The following is a 16,543-nucleotide window of genomic DNA, read 5'->3' on the forward strand; positions in this document are numbered from 1 at the left end:
GAGAGAAAGGTCGAGATGCTGGTGCCAGGCACGGAAGGGTCGATCGCGTATAATGGTACTTGTGGGTCCGTTTCATGCGTACGCGTAACTCGCCGCCAAGAACTAAACATCGCCAGCTGATTGGTGCAAACACCTCCCGACCATGTATGCTCTGTAACAGTCACATCGTTTACTTGAGCATCGGGAGACCTGCCTGGTGTTTGGCATGTGGTAAAGGCGTGATGTGTGACGTATGCTCAGCGGAACGCAAAGATTGGCATCCAAAGTACGTCAGGCATCCTCAGGCATCCTCAGGCATCCATGGCCTCAGTTCATATCCACCCGATCCTCCTTGCAGCATAACCCCAGCCACTCAGTAGTGCAGTCACGCCTGTGAATGCAATCAGTGCTCCATATCCGCTACCATATGCAAAATCTGCACTCCAGTCACCAGCATGTAGCAGAGCTTCTGAAAGCGGGCCGCTGCACAGGTTACCAACGCCTTTCCCAGCCGATAGACACGCCCATACGAAGCCAGAATCTGCGCCTCTGCGCTTCTTCTGAGTGTCTGCGACGATAGCGCTCCAGGCGCTTGATTGACACCCAGCAAAAGCACCGTAGACTATGCAGAAGATGTATAGTGGCGCCAGTGAGGTGGAAAATCCCCAGAGGAGAAATATACCAACTGTTGAGCCCAAGGCAGAGACCATGAGGCAGGTTGTGACATGGTACTTGTCGGTCGCAATTCCCATGCACAGACACCCGACAAATGCAGCAGCATTGACAAGAATGATTGTAACAGTGCTTTCGATGCTACCTGCACCAATGGACCGGGCGAAAGTGGGTAGATAGATTGCTGGTAGAAAGAATCCAAGGCTCTGGATGATATTGCCGGACTGTAGAATGAGGTAGTTGGAACAGGTCCAGAACGACAGGTCAAACCCCCTATTTTGCGATGTTTGAGACAACGGAAGGCGAGGTTTGAAGAAGAAGACTATGGGAAAATTGAGAGCCACGAAGCTGAGTGCGCATACTCGTAAAGTCGTCCGGAATCCGTAGGAGTGTAGCAGCCACTCGAGTATGAGAGGAAGAATGGCCCCGCTCAATCCCAAGCCGGCCATAGTAGCTCCGTAGGCAAACCCCCTTCTGCGTACCCACCACTCTTCGATGTTGAAGAGAATTGGCGTCCATGCGAGTCCACCGCCCAGTGCGTATAAGATGCCTTGAGTGATGATGAGGTGTGTTATGCTCGTTGAAAGTGATCCAAGGCCCAAGGCAAGGCAGACGACTACTAAACCAACTGGTGTGGCCCAGATGCGAAATTTGGGAAAGTACTTTAGTACAACGAACCATATCGCAATATCCATGTACATGATACCCTGGATAGGTCTCAGTCTTGGTCTTTGGATAACTACTAGGACATACCATTGCACAAGTGCCCACAACGGCAACGTTGTTTTGGCCAGAGAACTCCTCACTGGTAGCATAGTATTCTTGAAAGACGCCGTAAGAGGAGGGAAAGCCCCAAATCATGGCCTCGAGCTGCAGAGGTGAAGTTGCGAAGTCAGTGTATGTCTCACATGCATTTCTTGCAGGAGAAACTTACCATGAAACAGGAAAACAAGCAGAGCCATGCATCCCTGCCACCATCAGTAGGCGAAAGGGAGAATCCATTGTCGCTGGTTGGTTGGGATCGGTCGTTTTCTTGTAGTAGTTCAATGTCTGTGGTTGCAGCCGAAGAGGGTTGTTGTGGGTAAGTGGTCAAGTCGACCTGGGTACTCTGAGTTGAAGCCATTGAGTGTCGTTATTCGAGTCCCAAGGCTGTACCAGCAGACTCATACTTATGCGCATCCTTTCTAGCACAGTGGAGTCCATGGTGGCGAGGTTAGCTTGTTTTTCAATTGTACATGTAGGGCGCATTAGATGTACGGTTCAGTGGGGCTCGGGAGCCCTAAGCTCTGAAGCCGTCGGAAAAGCCCAAGAGTCATGGATGGTAGCGACACTGGAGCACACATGGCAATATTGGCGATGGCACTGTCGCCATCTGACATGTCTTCACAGGCAGTGTTGAACGATAGTCTGTTGTGATGTTTGATGGTGTTCTTGTTCTGGACAAGCTAGGCTGGACGGCTCTTGGCATGATGCAGGGGCGCTCCAGGAGCGGAATTCTAGCGCGACGCGACTTGGGGATTGACGCGCCTTGACCAGGGCATTCGCGACCTCGAAACATTTCCTCATACCACAACCATGATACATTTTCGATAACAGACACCAACCAACGATTAAACTGTAATTCAAAATCATCCCCAAGTGCCGACATGGACGACTCGCCGCGATCTTCTAAGCGGAGAAAGCTCGATACCTCGGAGCGCACCGAACCGAGCCCATCAACAAAGCCGTCGACACGGAAAGTCTCTGGTAGGCTTGCGACCAAATCCGCCACAACTACGAACGGCGACACTGCACAGGATGAGGTCAAGAAGCCAGCACCAGTACGCAAGGGTCGATTGACCAAGGGCGCAACAAACGGCACACCAGCCAAGCGTGCAGCAGCGGCAGAAGAGATTGATGTCTATGATGATATCGAAGGCGCATTGAACGTTGCAGCATCCTCGCGACCAGTCCGAGCCCGCAAACCGACAGAGAAAGCATCCAAAGAGAACACACCAATTGCTGCGCACAACAAGGAGGAGATACAAACAGCCATCCCGCCCAAGCGAGGAAAGGGGCGACCTACGAAAGCGGAAGTCGCAAGTCGGAACGCTTTGAAAGAGGCAAGCGATGCAAAGGGCGAATCGCAAGATACTGTCACGCCTGCGAAGGCTGCCCGAAAGCCAGCTGCGTCTGCGCGCAAACCAGCAGCTCCACGAGCAAGTGCTCGGAAGAAGAAAGAGCCTAGCCCTATCGCAGAAGAGGATGAAGAAGCAGATGAGCTGCAGAACAACACCAAGGCCACTAAGATCTCGAGGCCACGCTCGATACGGAAGCCAGCGACCGGTACAAGGAAAAAGGCTACAGCGCTGGAATCAGAGTCGGAAGAGGCAATTGCAGCGACGCCCTCCAAGTCGGTCAAGCGACGAAAGCCTGTAGGAGAACAAGCAATCATACCGGAGAGCGCCGACGAACTCGGCGACGGCTCTCCCACAACCAACAGGAAGCTGACTGCTAGTGAACGAAGACGCTTTAACCGCACCGATCATATCGCCAACAATGATGAAGAGCGCTGGTCGAATGCCGAAGACCAGGCCAACGGACACGACGAGGACGAGATGGATGTAGACGGGAACAGCCTCCTGGATAGTGTGCTGGACCCCACAGAACCGAGTCCTTTCAATAAGCCTACTTTGGCTCAGAAAGAGAAGCTCACGCCCTCGGTCATCTACAGTAACCTGGCGCCTGGTCGTGAGCTTGATCTACTCAAGACAATTGTCATGGACCGTATTACTGGCAAACGTCCTTCACCTCTGGTTGGTTTGGACGATGAGTATAAGTCTGTGTACCAACTTGTCGAACAGACCATCACCGCTGGTGAAGGCAACTCAATGCTTGTCATTGGAGCTCGGGGCAGCGGAAAGACGGCGCTCGTAAACAAAGTCCTCTCTGAAGTCTCCAAAGATAACGGTGGCCAATATCATGTCGTACGACTCAACGGCTTCGTTCATACAGACGACAAGATCGCACTGCGAGAGATTTGGCGTCAGCTGGGCAAGGAGATGGACATCGAAGAGGATAGGAGTGGGCCAGGAAAAAACTACGCGGACACATTAGCGACGCTGCTCGCTCTACTTTCTCACCCATCGGAACAGACTGGCGAAGTGACTGACGAGGTCGCCAAAGCTGTCGTCTTCGTAATGGACGAGTTCGATCTCTTCGCTCAACATCCCCGCCAGACATTGCTCTACAATCTCTTCGACATCGCACAATCACGAAAAGCGCCCATTGCGGTATTAGGACTGACGACACGTATCGACGTGACTAACAGTCTCGAGAAGCGAGTCAAGAGTCGCTTCAGCCATCGCTATGTGCATCTCAGGCTAGCAACAACTTTTACTGCGTTCCAGGAAACATGTAAGACCTGTTTGTCAATACAGCCGGAGCAACTGAGCGTCGAGGAGAGAGGTATATTAGAAGGCGGTACCAAGAGTACACCGGCAAAGAAGGCAAAGAAGAACGACACGAAAGAAGATGCGCTATCACAGTGGAACGCCAACATATCCGTAAGCTCATCAATAGTCCACTACTGCGACGTCACGACCAGGCTGATGATCTACTAGGAACTCTTCTCATCGCGCTCTTTCCTTACCCAGCATCTTGCGCCGTCCTTCTACCTCACAAAGTCCGTCCCACAAATCCTAACCTCCTTTCTCCTTCCCACCGCGACACTTTCTCCCACCACACCCTTCCAACCCGCCAACGTACTTAACTCTCCGGACTCCAAATTGTCCCTCATTCCCTCACTATCGCAGCTATCTCTCTCCCTTCTTATCGCTGCCGCAAGATTGGATATCATCCACGACTCCGACACATGCAATTTCAACATGGCCTACGATGAATACGTCACTCTCGCATCACGAGCCCGCATTCAGTCAGCAGCCGGCGGACTGAGTTCGAGTAGCGGAGCGAGCAAAGTCTGGGGCAAAGATGTAGCGAGACGAGAATGGGAGGGTCTCGTGGACCTGGGTTTGATTATGCCGGTCATACAAGGACAGGTTGGCGCTTTTGGTATGGTGAGATGTGATGTTGCTTTGGAAGAGGTGGGTGAGGTGTTGAAGGGGATCAAGGGTGGGGACAAGGGCTTAGAGAGGTGGTGTCGAAGTATTTGAATTGGCTGAGTTGTCCTCGTCAGACATGAAGACCGGCTCCGACTTCTATTGGATTTTTATCGGGATAGCATTGCGTTTATAATTAGTGGTCACCCACAGCAACAATGATTTCTGTTCCACCGAGTGCGAGACGTAAAGATTGTCTCTTTTTAGAAGCATTTGGAAAAGGCGTTAACCACTCGGATGATACAGTGGGTGTCGTTTTTTTTCAGCAAGTGCAAGGACAAAAAAATAGCAAGAAATGGCAAGACGGAAACCACGAGATAGTGCATCATGATTCTGAAGAGAGGGCAAAGTGGTGCATGACTTTTGTAGCATAGATGTAGAATAGTCTCGAATCAACATTAAATCTCCATCTTTTGATACCCTCATCACATGCTCCATACTAACAGCCCCAGTAACTGGCCCACTTACTCTTTCCTCCAAGCACTCCCACAAACTCCCTCGCCACGATCCGACTCGTTTGTTCACTGGGATGCAACGGATCATACCACATGAAGCTATCCGGACTATCCGTACTCGTACAATTACTTCCCTGCGCATCGCATAAATGCTCCACACCCTCAACATTAAGCGGCGCCCCCGTTCCGTTCAGATAGCTCGCAGGGTTGTTGTATATATCCGTCATAAGCGCGTTCACGTCGAAACTAGCGACATTTGCATCTTCCCAGAGTTCGTCGATTTCAGCTTCAAAGGGTGTGCGGTACTTGTAGACTTGATTGAGTGCCTCAACAGTGTTCTGCATGCGGCCATGAACTTCGGTGAGGTTCTTGCCAGGGACGTCGGGATAGTATTGTGTTGCTTGTAGACCACCGTCTTGAGGCTGCTGGTACTGAGGGAGGAGCTCGAGCGGAGCGAGGTTCATGATAACGAAGTTGCGGCCTCCATTCTCGTAGAGGCGTGTGATTTGGTCGTAGACACAATCCATGTAGTCTGCGACGGTCTTGCCGGGGACTTGGCTGTCCGTCAAGAATGCGCCGTTTCCAAGATCATTTGTTCCAATCCAGATGGCATACACAGTGCTGGATGCTTTTCCAGTGAAGAATTTTGTACCATTCGCGTTGCTAGCTTTGGAATCTGCGATGAACGCAGGGAGTTCATACCCAGCAATGTCCGGGAAGGGTGCATTTATGGCAGAGAAGTAGCGCGGTGTTATTTCGTTAGAGCACACAGCTCCTGAGACGGCATAGTTGTAGAGGTTTGTCTTAGAGTAGATGCTAGCGTAACGAGCCCAAGAAAGGCCACCTGAAGCAGTGGCTAGACCCTAGGTATTCTTAGCAAGATGTAGGAAGTCGTGCTAACGTTCGACTTACCACCGGCTGCTGCCATGCCACAGGAGGCGCAGAACCATTGTTGTTGATGAAGTATCCAAGTCGATTCTCATCCGTGTAGCTGTCACCAAATGTCACCAGCGTCTTGAACTTCCCGTCACGCCAACCCCCTGCAACTCCGCCGGTGATCGCTAGATTAGCGACAAGCAATCGAATCGACCAAGAGGACACCATTGTGATATTGCCTAGTTGCCGGTGATTACATTTGCGCCGAGAGTTACGCAAGTACTTATACCGCTAAGTTTGCGGAGGCTGGCGGGACATATCCAGTGCACTAGCCATTCCTTTCCGCCGATACATAGGGCTCATTCGGGACGGCAGATATTCCATGATCAATTGCAGCTGGTACGCGGGGAAATTGGGGGACGCCAGCCCGGTTGTACATGGGAAATGATGTCCGTCGCGGGAGCTATACTCTTTCTGGGTGTGGCTGGTCGGGAATCAGGCTAAAAGGTCTGCACGTTGCGCAGCTCGATCGAGTACTGTTGTCGATGAACCGGAGATTGAAAGCTGCACCAATAGCACGCACTTCTACATATCAACATTGACTACCCGCGTTCGATTTTTGTTCTTGTGCTGTAGTTATTGCAGCTCAAAGCTTCGAATTTGCCATGTCCGATTTGGCATCTGCCATCTACGCAGCTGACGATGGTGGTTCATCGGACTGCTGCGACATTGCGTGATGCATAGATCCAACACGCGGCTTGTGGGTCTGGTGCAAAGTCGATCTGAAGAGAGACGATGACGTCGTCATTGCTTCAGAGGTTTGTAACGTCCTGAGGGGATGTCATCGGGGAACCGCCAAGTTATGCTTTCTGTGGCTCCCAGCCGAGGTCTGGATCCAACAGAAGCTTGCGCGCGTATCCCGGGATCGCAGGCATGTACCAGCAGCCTACGCGCGCAAGGCTGTTATGCCGCCTGCCGTTAAACTATTTCGGACAGCTTGCGGGGGGTATCGTAAGCGCCGTTCAATTTCAAAGTTCCTGGTTCAACCTTATGGATGTAGTACCCGGGGGAGGGGGGAACAAAGAAAGCAATTGTTCTACGCTCTTTTGATGGCGTCGTAGATTTCTTTTTCTAGGGACGGACTTTGCTTATCGCCAGGATGTCGGAATCGCAGACCGAACGCAAATCGACATTTCGACAAGACAATGTTGTGCACGCCAATACTGGCATGAAAGCGTCTCGTTACGAAGCTGTTAGTTCAGCGTAGGCTCCCTGACGATATCCGCTTCCCCGGTGCACGCGTCTTGGGTAGGTCAACGCTGGTGGATACTGCTAACTATATTGGACCAAGGCAGTCGATAGCCCAACGTCAATACGTGGTGGTACTTTAGGTGAAAACAACTGCATGCTGAATTAGTAGTAGGAGCAAACACAGATTGCCTTTAGTGAAGGCTTCGGCATGCCGAGTTTTAACCGAACAGAGATGAACCAATGCTGACGAAGTGGTATCCTGCTGTTCGGTCTCAAAGGCGTTGAAGTCTAGCCAAAGAAGTGCCCCATCGCAGCGCATATTTCGCTACCAGACTGTCGGGGAAATTGACCTGAGACCGAATAAACCTACCGAACAGATCCCGGCCTTGTTGGATGACTGTGTTTGTGGCTTCTCGCCCCCGATTTGTGGAGTGAAGACGCGATTTCGAAGGTTGACGTAGGTGGTCTGGACAATGGTTCCTTCCTTAGAATCGAACAAACACTCTCCAGGGCCACTAGCGTCCCATAGCCTGTCTCTTGTCGCCCCACCTTCCCTTGTCATCTGTTTGACTCTCTCTGCTCTTTGGGTTCTCACCCTCGGCACCTCCTTCGTGTACACGCAGCAGCACCCCAGTGTCAATTCTGCATCGACATCGTGCATGTCACTTGTCGACTTTCACTCTCTTCAGCCTCTCCAGCAAACCACCATCGCACTCGAATCAGGCGACACAGCAGCTTGAAGACACACTCGAGTATGCCACAAACACGCGTTCGCCTCCGAGGAGTTGCCTTAAAGGAGCCGCCGCCTACATGATAGAGTAATGCCTCCAACCTCGTCGAAGCGAGGCTCGTCGCGATCGGCGCAACCTGCCCACCCAGCGAATGTTGGGAGTATAAGCTTAGCTTGTTTGGAATCGGCAAGCTTGAAAGACAGCAAGGCTGCTATCAGAATCCTAACCATGACCCTTTGTAAGCATGTATGCGAGAGTTAGGAGGACATCTGAATTTCTTATCAGCCTGGCTGGTTTTTGAGCATTCGGAACTAGCTTGTTGATATTTACTGGACACGATGAAGTCGTGTAGACCGCCCTGCCTTCGTCACACAGTTCTGACATCCACAGGAAGATGCTCGTGCTCCCGACCATATTGGTCATCCCTCTTCGCCTCACACAACCACGGCCCTGTGCACCCGTACAATTTGAAAGATCCGTAGTGCAATGCAGCACCTACATCGACGTCAATAGATGCATGCTGCATTACCGGGTGCTTTTCCGACCCGTAGCGACATATCTGGGAGCAAATTAGGCACACACACACACACACACACACCATCAATTGGGACGAGTCGTCATTTACATCTCGATATATAGCTTCAGGCTCACGTCCTGGAGCTCTGTGCGGACTTCTTCCATCAGAGAGTCAAATTCTGCGGCTGTACGACCAAGAGTCGATGTGAACGGCCATAGCCCAAGAGATTCGAGCAGGTCACCAATCATCTGGACGCGTGAACGTGCGGTCAGCAGAATTCCATCTACTACAACACGGATATACGTACCGCGACAGAGTCTCCGCCGAGGCTGGCTTGAGCGGGATCTATACGTGCCTTCTCAGCACTGTTGGGGAATAGGGTACGGGTCTAAGAATGGCGGAACACGACTGGCCAAAGTAGGAGACATGATACGAGATGCAGTAGAGAGGCCTTACCTGGGGACCAACCACCTATATGTACCTGCACCACTTCGACGTCAACATCTCGGTATCTATTGTCGAGCAACAGCTGCTTCAACCGACGGCCTATCCTTGGGTCACGATCCATGCTTGCCATAGCGCCCTGATATGACTGCCACCATCTTCGCACGGCAGACTGCTCCGTAAGACTTCCGTTATGGGATTGAATAATGGGCAGGAATTCCATCATCTGAACCCAACCTGCCGGCTTCAGCAGCAATTTCATATCTCTGATATACCGGGCCCATCTCTCGGTCTTTATACCTGGGAACACGAATCGTGAGTGTATGAGGTCGTAATGGTTCGCTTGGAATAGTTCGGGGTCGCGAAGAGGGTCGTTGAGATTATGGCAGATCTAAATTTGTATATACCAGGTTAGAGCATGCCTCACATTCAGTTCGTATATGGACGCTACTAACCAGATCTAAGTTTTCGGGTTGATCTGGGAGATCCCTAGCAATAGGAGGTCGGCTCAGTTTTTGTCGGTGGGTGGACTCCGGATATGGCCTTTACTCACATAGGGAATATATCGACGGCAGTTACCTGGGAATGTCAACATCTTCTCAGCGGTACGAGGCCAGTACCAACGCCGGTCTCCTGAATTGTGCATATGGTATGATCAAGTACGCACCTCGCAATCCTCAAAGTCTTCAGCGCATTGGACAGCCCATTCCCCATTACCGTAACCGCACTCCAAGATTGCAGAGGGGTTTTCCACTGACACCTTAGAGGAGAACAAACTGTCGCCGAAGATTCTGGCTACAAGGCGATGTTGAGCGGTCAGTCTGCTCTCTTCGCGATCGTCGATGGCTACAGGTGCGAAGTAGATCTTCTCGTCAAGGGAAATCCTTTGGAAGACTCGGCCGTGAACGCTGACTCTTTCTGAATCATCACTCATTGCGATTGAGGTCTTTGACAAGAGACTCGTGACTTAGGAGCACCTGACGACAGCTAACAATCAACACCACCGACGAAAAATGACTACGCTAGATAGGATGTGGTAAGTGACAGGGATGGCTCAAACCTCAAAACGATTTCAAAAGGACAGCAAGGCGCTGTAAACCTCGTGGCCTGCAGATTGCTATGAGCTGACGACAGCTCGGCAAAGGCGCAAAATTACCCGACATCGTGGCGAAGAGAAACGTCACTAAAGCATGCTGACGAAGTCGCTGCACGTCTTGAATCACAGATATCGAAGCCTGGACACCTCTCATCCCACGAAGTCAAGCGCTATCTCTTCAGCTTGCCGTTAGACATTAGGGCGATCCCCAGTATCCGGTCACATGTGTAGCTTACAAGGCTACTGGATCGGCGAGAGCCACATCCGTTGTGAGATGCAAAATGATGGGCAGATCGCTTTACTACTTCCATTCCAACACCCTGGACGCAAGCAGTCAGATCAGAATGAGGCGTACTGCCACCAGGGGCAAGCAATCGGGTCTATCGCCTCCAAGAGTAGGGCTTGCTCGAAGACTTTTTGACAATCGTGCGGCCATGAGACATCGTTGAAAACTCGTATCCCATAGGCCACGATGCCTGACACACCGGCCTTTGAGATACATACCCTACAGTAGGTCGAGACATGAGAAGACCCACCATAGTAGACCTACCTGCCTAGGTCTGCCTCGCCAACCACACACTTTAGGTAAACCTCTCATCGGAAGAAATTCCGCCGCCCAATCTGCGATTCGCTATTAGAACAGGCATTACTTACGCTAGTGTACGAATACGGTCGTTAATGAGCACGTGGTGCATGGCATGCATCAGGCGGGCGGATAGCCCCGCGGACAGTCTCCTCGAAAATGACACCGCTGACATGGCCTCGGGATAAGGGCAGGCCCATGGAAAGCCACGTCACGACGTCATTCCTGTGGCTGCTGAGGATATATGAAATACTCGGATTTGGCACTTAAGAGGCGCTCATTGCCTCAGCATCCGGACTACTTCACGATTATGGGGATAAGTGCTATGACTGCGCTGCCCTGTGCGTTCGTTGCTCCATGAATCTTAACACCAGAACTGCCGGTTAGTAAAGATGCGCCTAGTGTAGCCTGCGCTCGGCCTGCTACATATGTGGCCAGAAAGGATGCGGCCCATTATTCTCCGAGCTTTTGACGTAAAGTCGACAACTTCACATTCGTCGCCGAGACTCCTGCGAGTAATACGGCCGATTAGTGCTCTTACACCACAGTCCACGCGCATTCGACTGACCCAATGGAAAACCTGTGCAAGATAGGCGACGACACGCAGTCTGGATGGATGGACTAACCCCACGCGTGCGGCTTCTTTTCTGATGAGAGAACGGAGTCTGCTAGTATTATATTCGGTACCAAACCCAACGACGTCCCCTGGCAGCGAGTTCAACCAGGGATCTTAAGATGCAATCGACCTTGAACAAGGAAAAGGTATCTCGTTTGTGCCGGATCAAGGGAACGGAATGAAAGTATGTGTGGGTTATATCGACTTGCATCTATAAGCGTTCCGTACCCGCAATCGTGCATCCACAAACCCACTCCTACAATTATCCGTGCTGGTATCACGATAACGATCATCCTGAGCCGCCTCGTGAAATTTTTCATTTCTGTGAGGAGCAGAATCATGGCCTACCACTTGCTATGATCAGTCAGAAAATAGTACAATATTCAGGCATCATAAACCAAAAGTTTTCCTACTCTGATAGTCCGTACCAACAGAACTATGAGTCGGTTTCGCTAAAGTGCTTCCAGATAAAATGTTTCTACCAGAAGGATCGCCATCCAGCACACACACAAGCTCTGCAACCTACTACAGCCCAAGGAAACTCTGCCCTCTACTTTACGACGGGACACCCCTCATGTGGTAACCGGCGTGACGTCGGCCATGGTAGCTCCCGACACACTATCCCCATCCCGATGTCTTTCTTCTCTCCATCCACTAAGCCCATGTCCTCTGCTCTTTGATCAGCGGCAGTAATAGGGCACAGTTTACGATAGGCGTATTGCAGAGAACCTCGAGGCTCGGTAAGGTAGGTACGCGAATGTTGAAGGCGGTCAAAGCCGTCAACGGGCCGAACCGCGCATGATGGTCGTATACAGCGTGCAAAGACTGGTGTCCTGCACGCTCACGCATGAAGGCGCTGTGGAATCATTGGCTATGGGAGAGAAAATGGTGGTCAAGAAGCGGTGACGATGAGGGTCTGAGTCGGCGTTGTCCTCGGCATGACGCAGATAGCTACAGAGCTAGAATGATCCTGGTGCAGTATCGTGTTTACAAAGGATCGGTGATGCGATCAACTATGCATAGATGGACAGTGAATCTCGGGCCGGGCGTTGTGTTTACTTAATATTGCTGGCTTGCTGCATTAGAACATGCAAATCATGGAAAGAAAAGTCTAGACCTAGATGTGGCTGCTCTCAACCACACAATCCAGTGAGCTTGGCAGATAGCAAGTCCGGTGATTTTCGTGATGCAGACTAGCAGGCACCCAGAGATAGGAGCTCCTATGTATCAATCACAGCACCCCGTGTCTCTCAAGGCGTGGTTTAGGTTTTTGCATGTCGGCCATGTTGCTGGTGGTGAGTATCCACCAGACAAACAGTCACTTGTACTGCAGCCTTTACATGTACTAAAGGGCCAAAAATCGACGGCGCACTTGCTGTTTTTCTATTGCACCCCAATGTGGCGATGGCCAGGACGCGTACAGTACGTGTTTCGGGCCTTGAGGCGGTGGTATTGGCAGCCCCACATCAGCTCAGCAACTGTTCATCCACCAACTCTCTACAGCCAGGGCTGAACGAGCAGGGCAACTGCGCATGCGGTCGAGCACACTCTTGTGACTGTCACATGATACCCCGGACTTTACCATGAGGAGGCGAGAATGGGGTGTTGAAGACATGTGAAAGCATGCGGTGCACGGTGCGCAGATCCCCACACATGACCAACTGCCGTCGGGGCCGAGGTAAATCGTCATTATCAACAGCTCGGCTGCTTTCATGAGACACGTCCGGGTCAGATCGAGAATGACCTTAGTTTGAACATCCGTCACGCTGCAAGCCACCTATCCTCTCATCTTCACTTTTCATATCCTGCACTTTACCAACGTGGGATCTTTGCTGATACCCATTTGACATTTGACACTCTTGTTGCTTGCTTGTATTGGACATTCCTCGAGCGCAACTTCTCTCCACCGACAAACAAAGAGGCAGCCTCGTCACAAAAGCGTACCAAACACATCATGGCTGCGCAGGAGCTGCGATACGATGGCCAGACCGTTGTGGTAACGGGTGCTGGTGGTGGTCTGGGTCGCGAATACGCTGTCTTCTTTGGCAGCCGCGGCGCGAACGTGGTTGTAAACGACCTGGGCGGAAGCTTCAAGGGCGAAGGACAGGGCTCGGCGGTACGAGCTTTATTCTATCAATTATGACTCCGTTGCTGACTCCATGACAGGCTGCAGACAAGGTCGTCGATGAGATCCGCTCCGCTGGCGGCAAGGCCGTCGCCAACTACGATTCGGTCGAGAATGGAGAGGCCATCATCAAGACGGCCGTCGACACATTCGGACGTATTGATATCCTCATCAACAACGCCGGTATCTTGCGAGATGTCAGCTTCAAGAACATGAAACAGGCGGACTGGGATCTGATCTACCGCGTCCATGTCTACGGAGCATACAAGTGCGCACATGCCGCATGGCCCTACTTCAGGAAACAGAAGTACGGAAGGTTGATCAGCACCGCGTCTGCTGCCGGTCTTTTCGGATCTTTCGGACAGACAAACTACTCCGGTATGCATGCATCTTCTATGAGAACACAAGCATTTGCTGACCCCGACAGCCGCCAAACTCGCTCTCGTTGGCTTCACCGAGACGCTCGCCAAGGAGGGCTTGAAGTACAACATCCTCTGCAATGTTGTCGCCCCAATCGCCGCTAGCCGAATGACTGAAACCGTCATGCCTCCCGATGTCCTCGAGAAAATGAAGCCCGAATGGATCGTTCCCCTTGTCGCCGTCCTCACACACAAATCCTCTACTGAGACGGGCGCCATCTTCGAGGCGGGTGCCGGCCACGTAGCTAAGCTGCGATGGGAACGAGCCTCTGGCGCTCTGCTCAAGGCCGACGAATCCCTTACACCCGAGGCTGTCGCTGCCAAGTGGAAGGACGTTGTCGACTTCTCCAAGCCTGAGCACCCACAAGGTCCAGCCAACGCCCTTGAACTGCTTGAGAAGGCCAACCAACTGCCTTCCAACCCCAAGGGCGAGCCGATTGACTTCAAGGGTAAGGTTGCTCTTGTCACTGGTGGAGGTGCCGGTCTGGGTCGCATCTACTGCTTGCAGCTGGCCAAGCGCGGTGCCAAGGTTGTTGTAAACGACCTCGTCAATCCTGACAACACTGTCCAGGAGATCCAAAAACTTGGTGGAGAGGCCGTTGGCAACAAGGGCGATGTCCAGGACGGCGAGTCTGTTATCAAGACCGCGATTGAGAAGTACGGTCGCATCGATATCCTGATTAACAACGCCGGAATTCTCCGCGACAAGGCATTCGCCAACATGACCGACGAGCAGTGGGACATCATTCACAAGGTTCACTTGTTCGGTACCTACTCCTGCACAAAGGCTGCATGGCCCTACATGCTCAAGCAAAAGTACGGCCGTATCCTCAACACCACCTCCACTAGCGGTATCTACGGTAACTTTGGCCAGGCCAACTACGCTTCAGCCAAGTGCGGTATCCTCGGTTTCTCAAAGTCCCTCGCCCTTGAGGGCAAGAAGAACAACATCTTCGTCAACACTGTTGCTCCCAATGCTGGCACTCAGATGACCCGCAGCATCATGCCCGAGGAGGTTGTTCAGGCACTCAAGCCTGACTACAACGCTCCTTTGGTCATTCTCCTAGTTTCTGACAAAGCCCCTGAGCCAACTGGCGGCCTCTATGAGATGGGTTCCGGATGGTTCGCGGCGACTAGGTGGCAACGAACTGGTGGACACGGCTTCCCCGTGGATGTAAAGCTCACTCCCGAGGCTGTCGTCTCCCAATGGGAACGTATCACCAACTTCGATGACGGCCGTGCTGACCACCCCTTCGACAACGCCAGCGGTCTCAAGTCCATCATGGCCAACATGGAGAACACCAGTAAGAAGAACAAGAAGGAGAAGAAGCCAACAAAGAGTAACGAGGAGGTTCTCGAGGCTCAGAAGAAGGCTCTGGCTGCTAAACCCCAGGGCACGCCTTTCGAGTACACTGAGAGGGACGTCATTCTCTACAGTAAGTCTTAGCCATACCGTGAGATCAGCTTCGTAACTAACACATCTTCCAGACCTAGGAATTGGCGCTAAGCGCACCGACCTTCCTTTCGTCTACGAAGGCGACGAGAACTTCCAAGTAATCCCCACATTCGGTGTTGTACCACCTTTCAACGCTGAGCCTCCCTTCTCCTTTGACGAGATCGTCCCCAACTTCGACCCTCGTATGCTCCTTCACGGCGAGCAGTTCCTCGAGATCCGAAAGTTCCCTATTCCCACTGAAGCCAAGCTTGTCGCTGTGCCCAAGCTCGTGGAGGTCGTGGATAAGGGTGCCGCTGGACTGGTTGTGTACGGCAGCGTCACCAAGGATGCAAAGACTGGCGAGGAGATCTTCTACAACGAGAGCACAGTATTCATCCGTGGCTCTGGTAACTTTGGTGGCCAGAAGAAGGGCGGTGACCGTGGTGCTGCCACAAAGGTTCACAAGCCACCGCAACGCGCACCAGACACTGTTGTCGAGGAGCGCACAACCGAAGAGCAAGCGGCTATCTACCGCCTCTCTGGCGATCTAAACCCACTCCACATCGACCCATCATTCAGCAAAGCCGGTGGATTCCCAACACCGATTTTGCACGGTCTGTGCAGCTTTGGTATCTCGGGTAAGCACGTACTACAAACATACGGCCCCTTCAAGAATATCAAGGTCAGATTTGCGGGTGTTGTGCTGCCAGGTCAGACATTGATCACCGAGATGTGGAAAGTAGGGAACACAGTCATGTTCCAGACCAAGGTTAAGGAGACGGGTAAGCTGGCCATTAGTGGGGCTGGTGCTGAGTTGATGGGCGGTGGTAGCAAGTTGTAGATTTGCAAACTTTGTGAAAGCGAGCTATTAAAAGGCATTGAGGAATCTTAATGCCTTGTTGTATATATGTAGTGTCTATATTATCGAGTTTACCTTCCTGACATTCTGGTTGCTCTTCTCCCTATCACTTCTTACTATTTATTGTTAAGCCTGACTCACGATTCTGCTGTTTCCATGATGCTAAGACTTAGTCACCTTGACTTTTCGTGACAGATCCTCATTGTCATAGAACGATCTGGATTTGGATTGCAATCGAACTCGTTTTCGATTAGATACTGCTTGTGGCGGTTGCAAAGCCGGCCATTTTGTACGAACAGATTGATCATGTTAGCATACTCGAGATGAGAGGGAAAAGGTCTAGTATACATGGGCATCATGTGATCGTGTTTTGGATATCCTTGAAGTC

General features: G+C 51.7%; 5 protein-coding genes across 5 annotated transcripts; 2 read left to right on the forward strand and 3 right to left on the reverse strand.

The window, feature by feature from the left end:
* Positions 1-311: 311 nt before the first annotated feature.
* GT037_001321 (mfs general substrate transporter) lies at positions 312-1,774 on the reverse strand (the record flags this gene model as incomplete). The annotated part of the gene is made up of 3 exons (XM_038926368.1): positions 312-1,358; positions 1,405-1,521; positions 1,586-1,774. 3 exons carry the CDS (start codon positions 1,772-1,774, stop codon positions 312-314), a joined length of 1,353 nt encoding a protein of 450 aa, XP_038792224.1.
* A 523-nt stretch (positions 1,775-2,297) lies between these two features.
* Positions 2,298-4,802, forward strand: GT037_001322 (origin recognition complex subunit 4; the record flags this gene model as incomplete). The annotated part of the gene is made up of 2 exons (XM_038926369.1): positions 2,298-4,196; positions 4,254-4,802. The coding sequence occupies 2 exons, from the start codon at positions 2,298-2,300 to the stop codon at positions 4,800-4,802; spliced, it is 2,448 nt and encodes an 815-aa protein (XP_038792225.1).
* Positions 4,803-5,187: 385 nt separating this feature from the next.
* On the reverse strand, positions 5,188-6,307 carry GT037_001323 (gdsl lipase acylhydrolase family protein; the record flags this gene model as incomplete). Its single annotated transcript, XM_038926370.1, has 2 exons — positions 5,188-6,066; positions 6,116-6,307. 2 exons carry the CDS (start codon positions 6,305-6,307, stop codon positions 5,188-5,190), a joined length of 1,071 nt encoding a protein of 356 aa, XP_038792226.1.
* A 2,375-nt stretch (positions 6,308-8,682) lies between these two features.
* On the reverse strand, positions 8,683-9,956 carry GT037_001324 (uncharacterized protein; the record flags this gene model as incomplete). Its single annotated transcript, XM_038926371.1, has 6 exons — positions 8,683-8,826; positions 8,886-8,966; positions 9,060-9,413; positions 9,478-9,511; positions 9,576-9,601; positions 9,690-9,956. The coding sequence occupies 6 exons, from the start codon at positions 9,954-9,956 to the stop codon at positions 8,683-8,685; spliced, it is 906 nt and encodes a 301-aa protein (XP_038792227.1).
* A 3,315-nt stretch (positions 9,957-13,271) lies between these two features.
* Positions 13,272-16,137, forward strand: GT037_001325 (peroxisomal multifunctional enzyme type 2; the record flags this gene model as incomplete). The annotated part of the gene is made up of 4 exons (XM_038926372.1): positions 13,272-13,433; positions 13,484-13,820; positions 13,870-15,297; positions 15,350-16,137. 4 exons carry the CDS (start codon positions 13,272-13,274, stop codon positions 16,135-16,137), a joined length of 2,715 nt encoding a protein of 904 aa, XP_038792228.1.
* Positions 16,138-16,543: the final 406 nt, after the last annotated feature.

Source organism: Alternaria burnsii (assembly GCF_013036055.1).
Source record: "Alternaria burnsii strain CBS107.38 chromosome Unknown 705, whole genome shotgun sequence".
In the NCBI taxonomy this organism is placed as follows: Eukaryota; Fungi; Ascomycota; class Dothideomycetes; order Pleosporales; family Pleosporaceae; genus Alternaria; species Alternaria burnsii.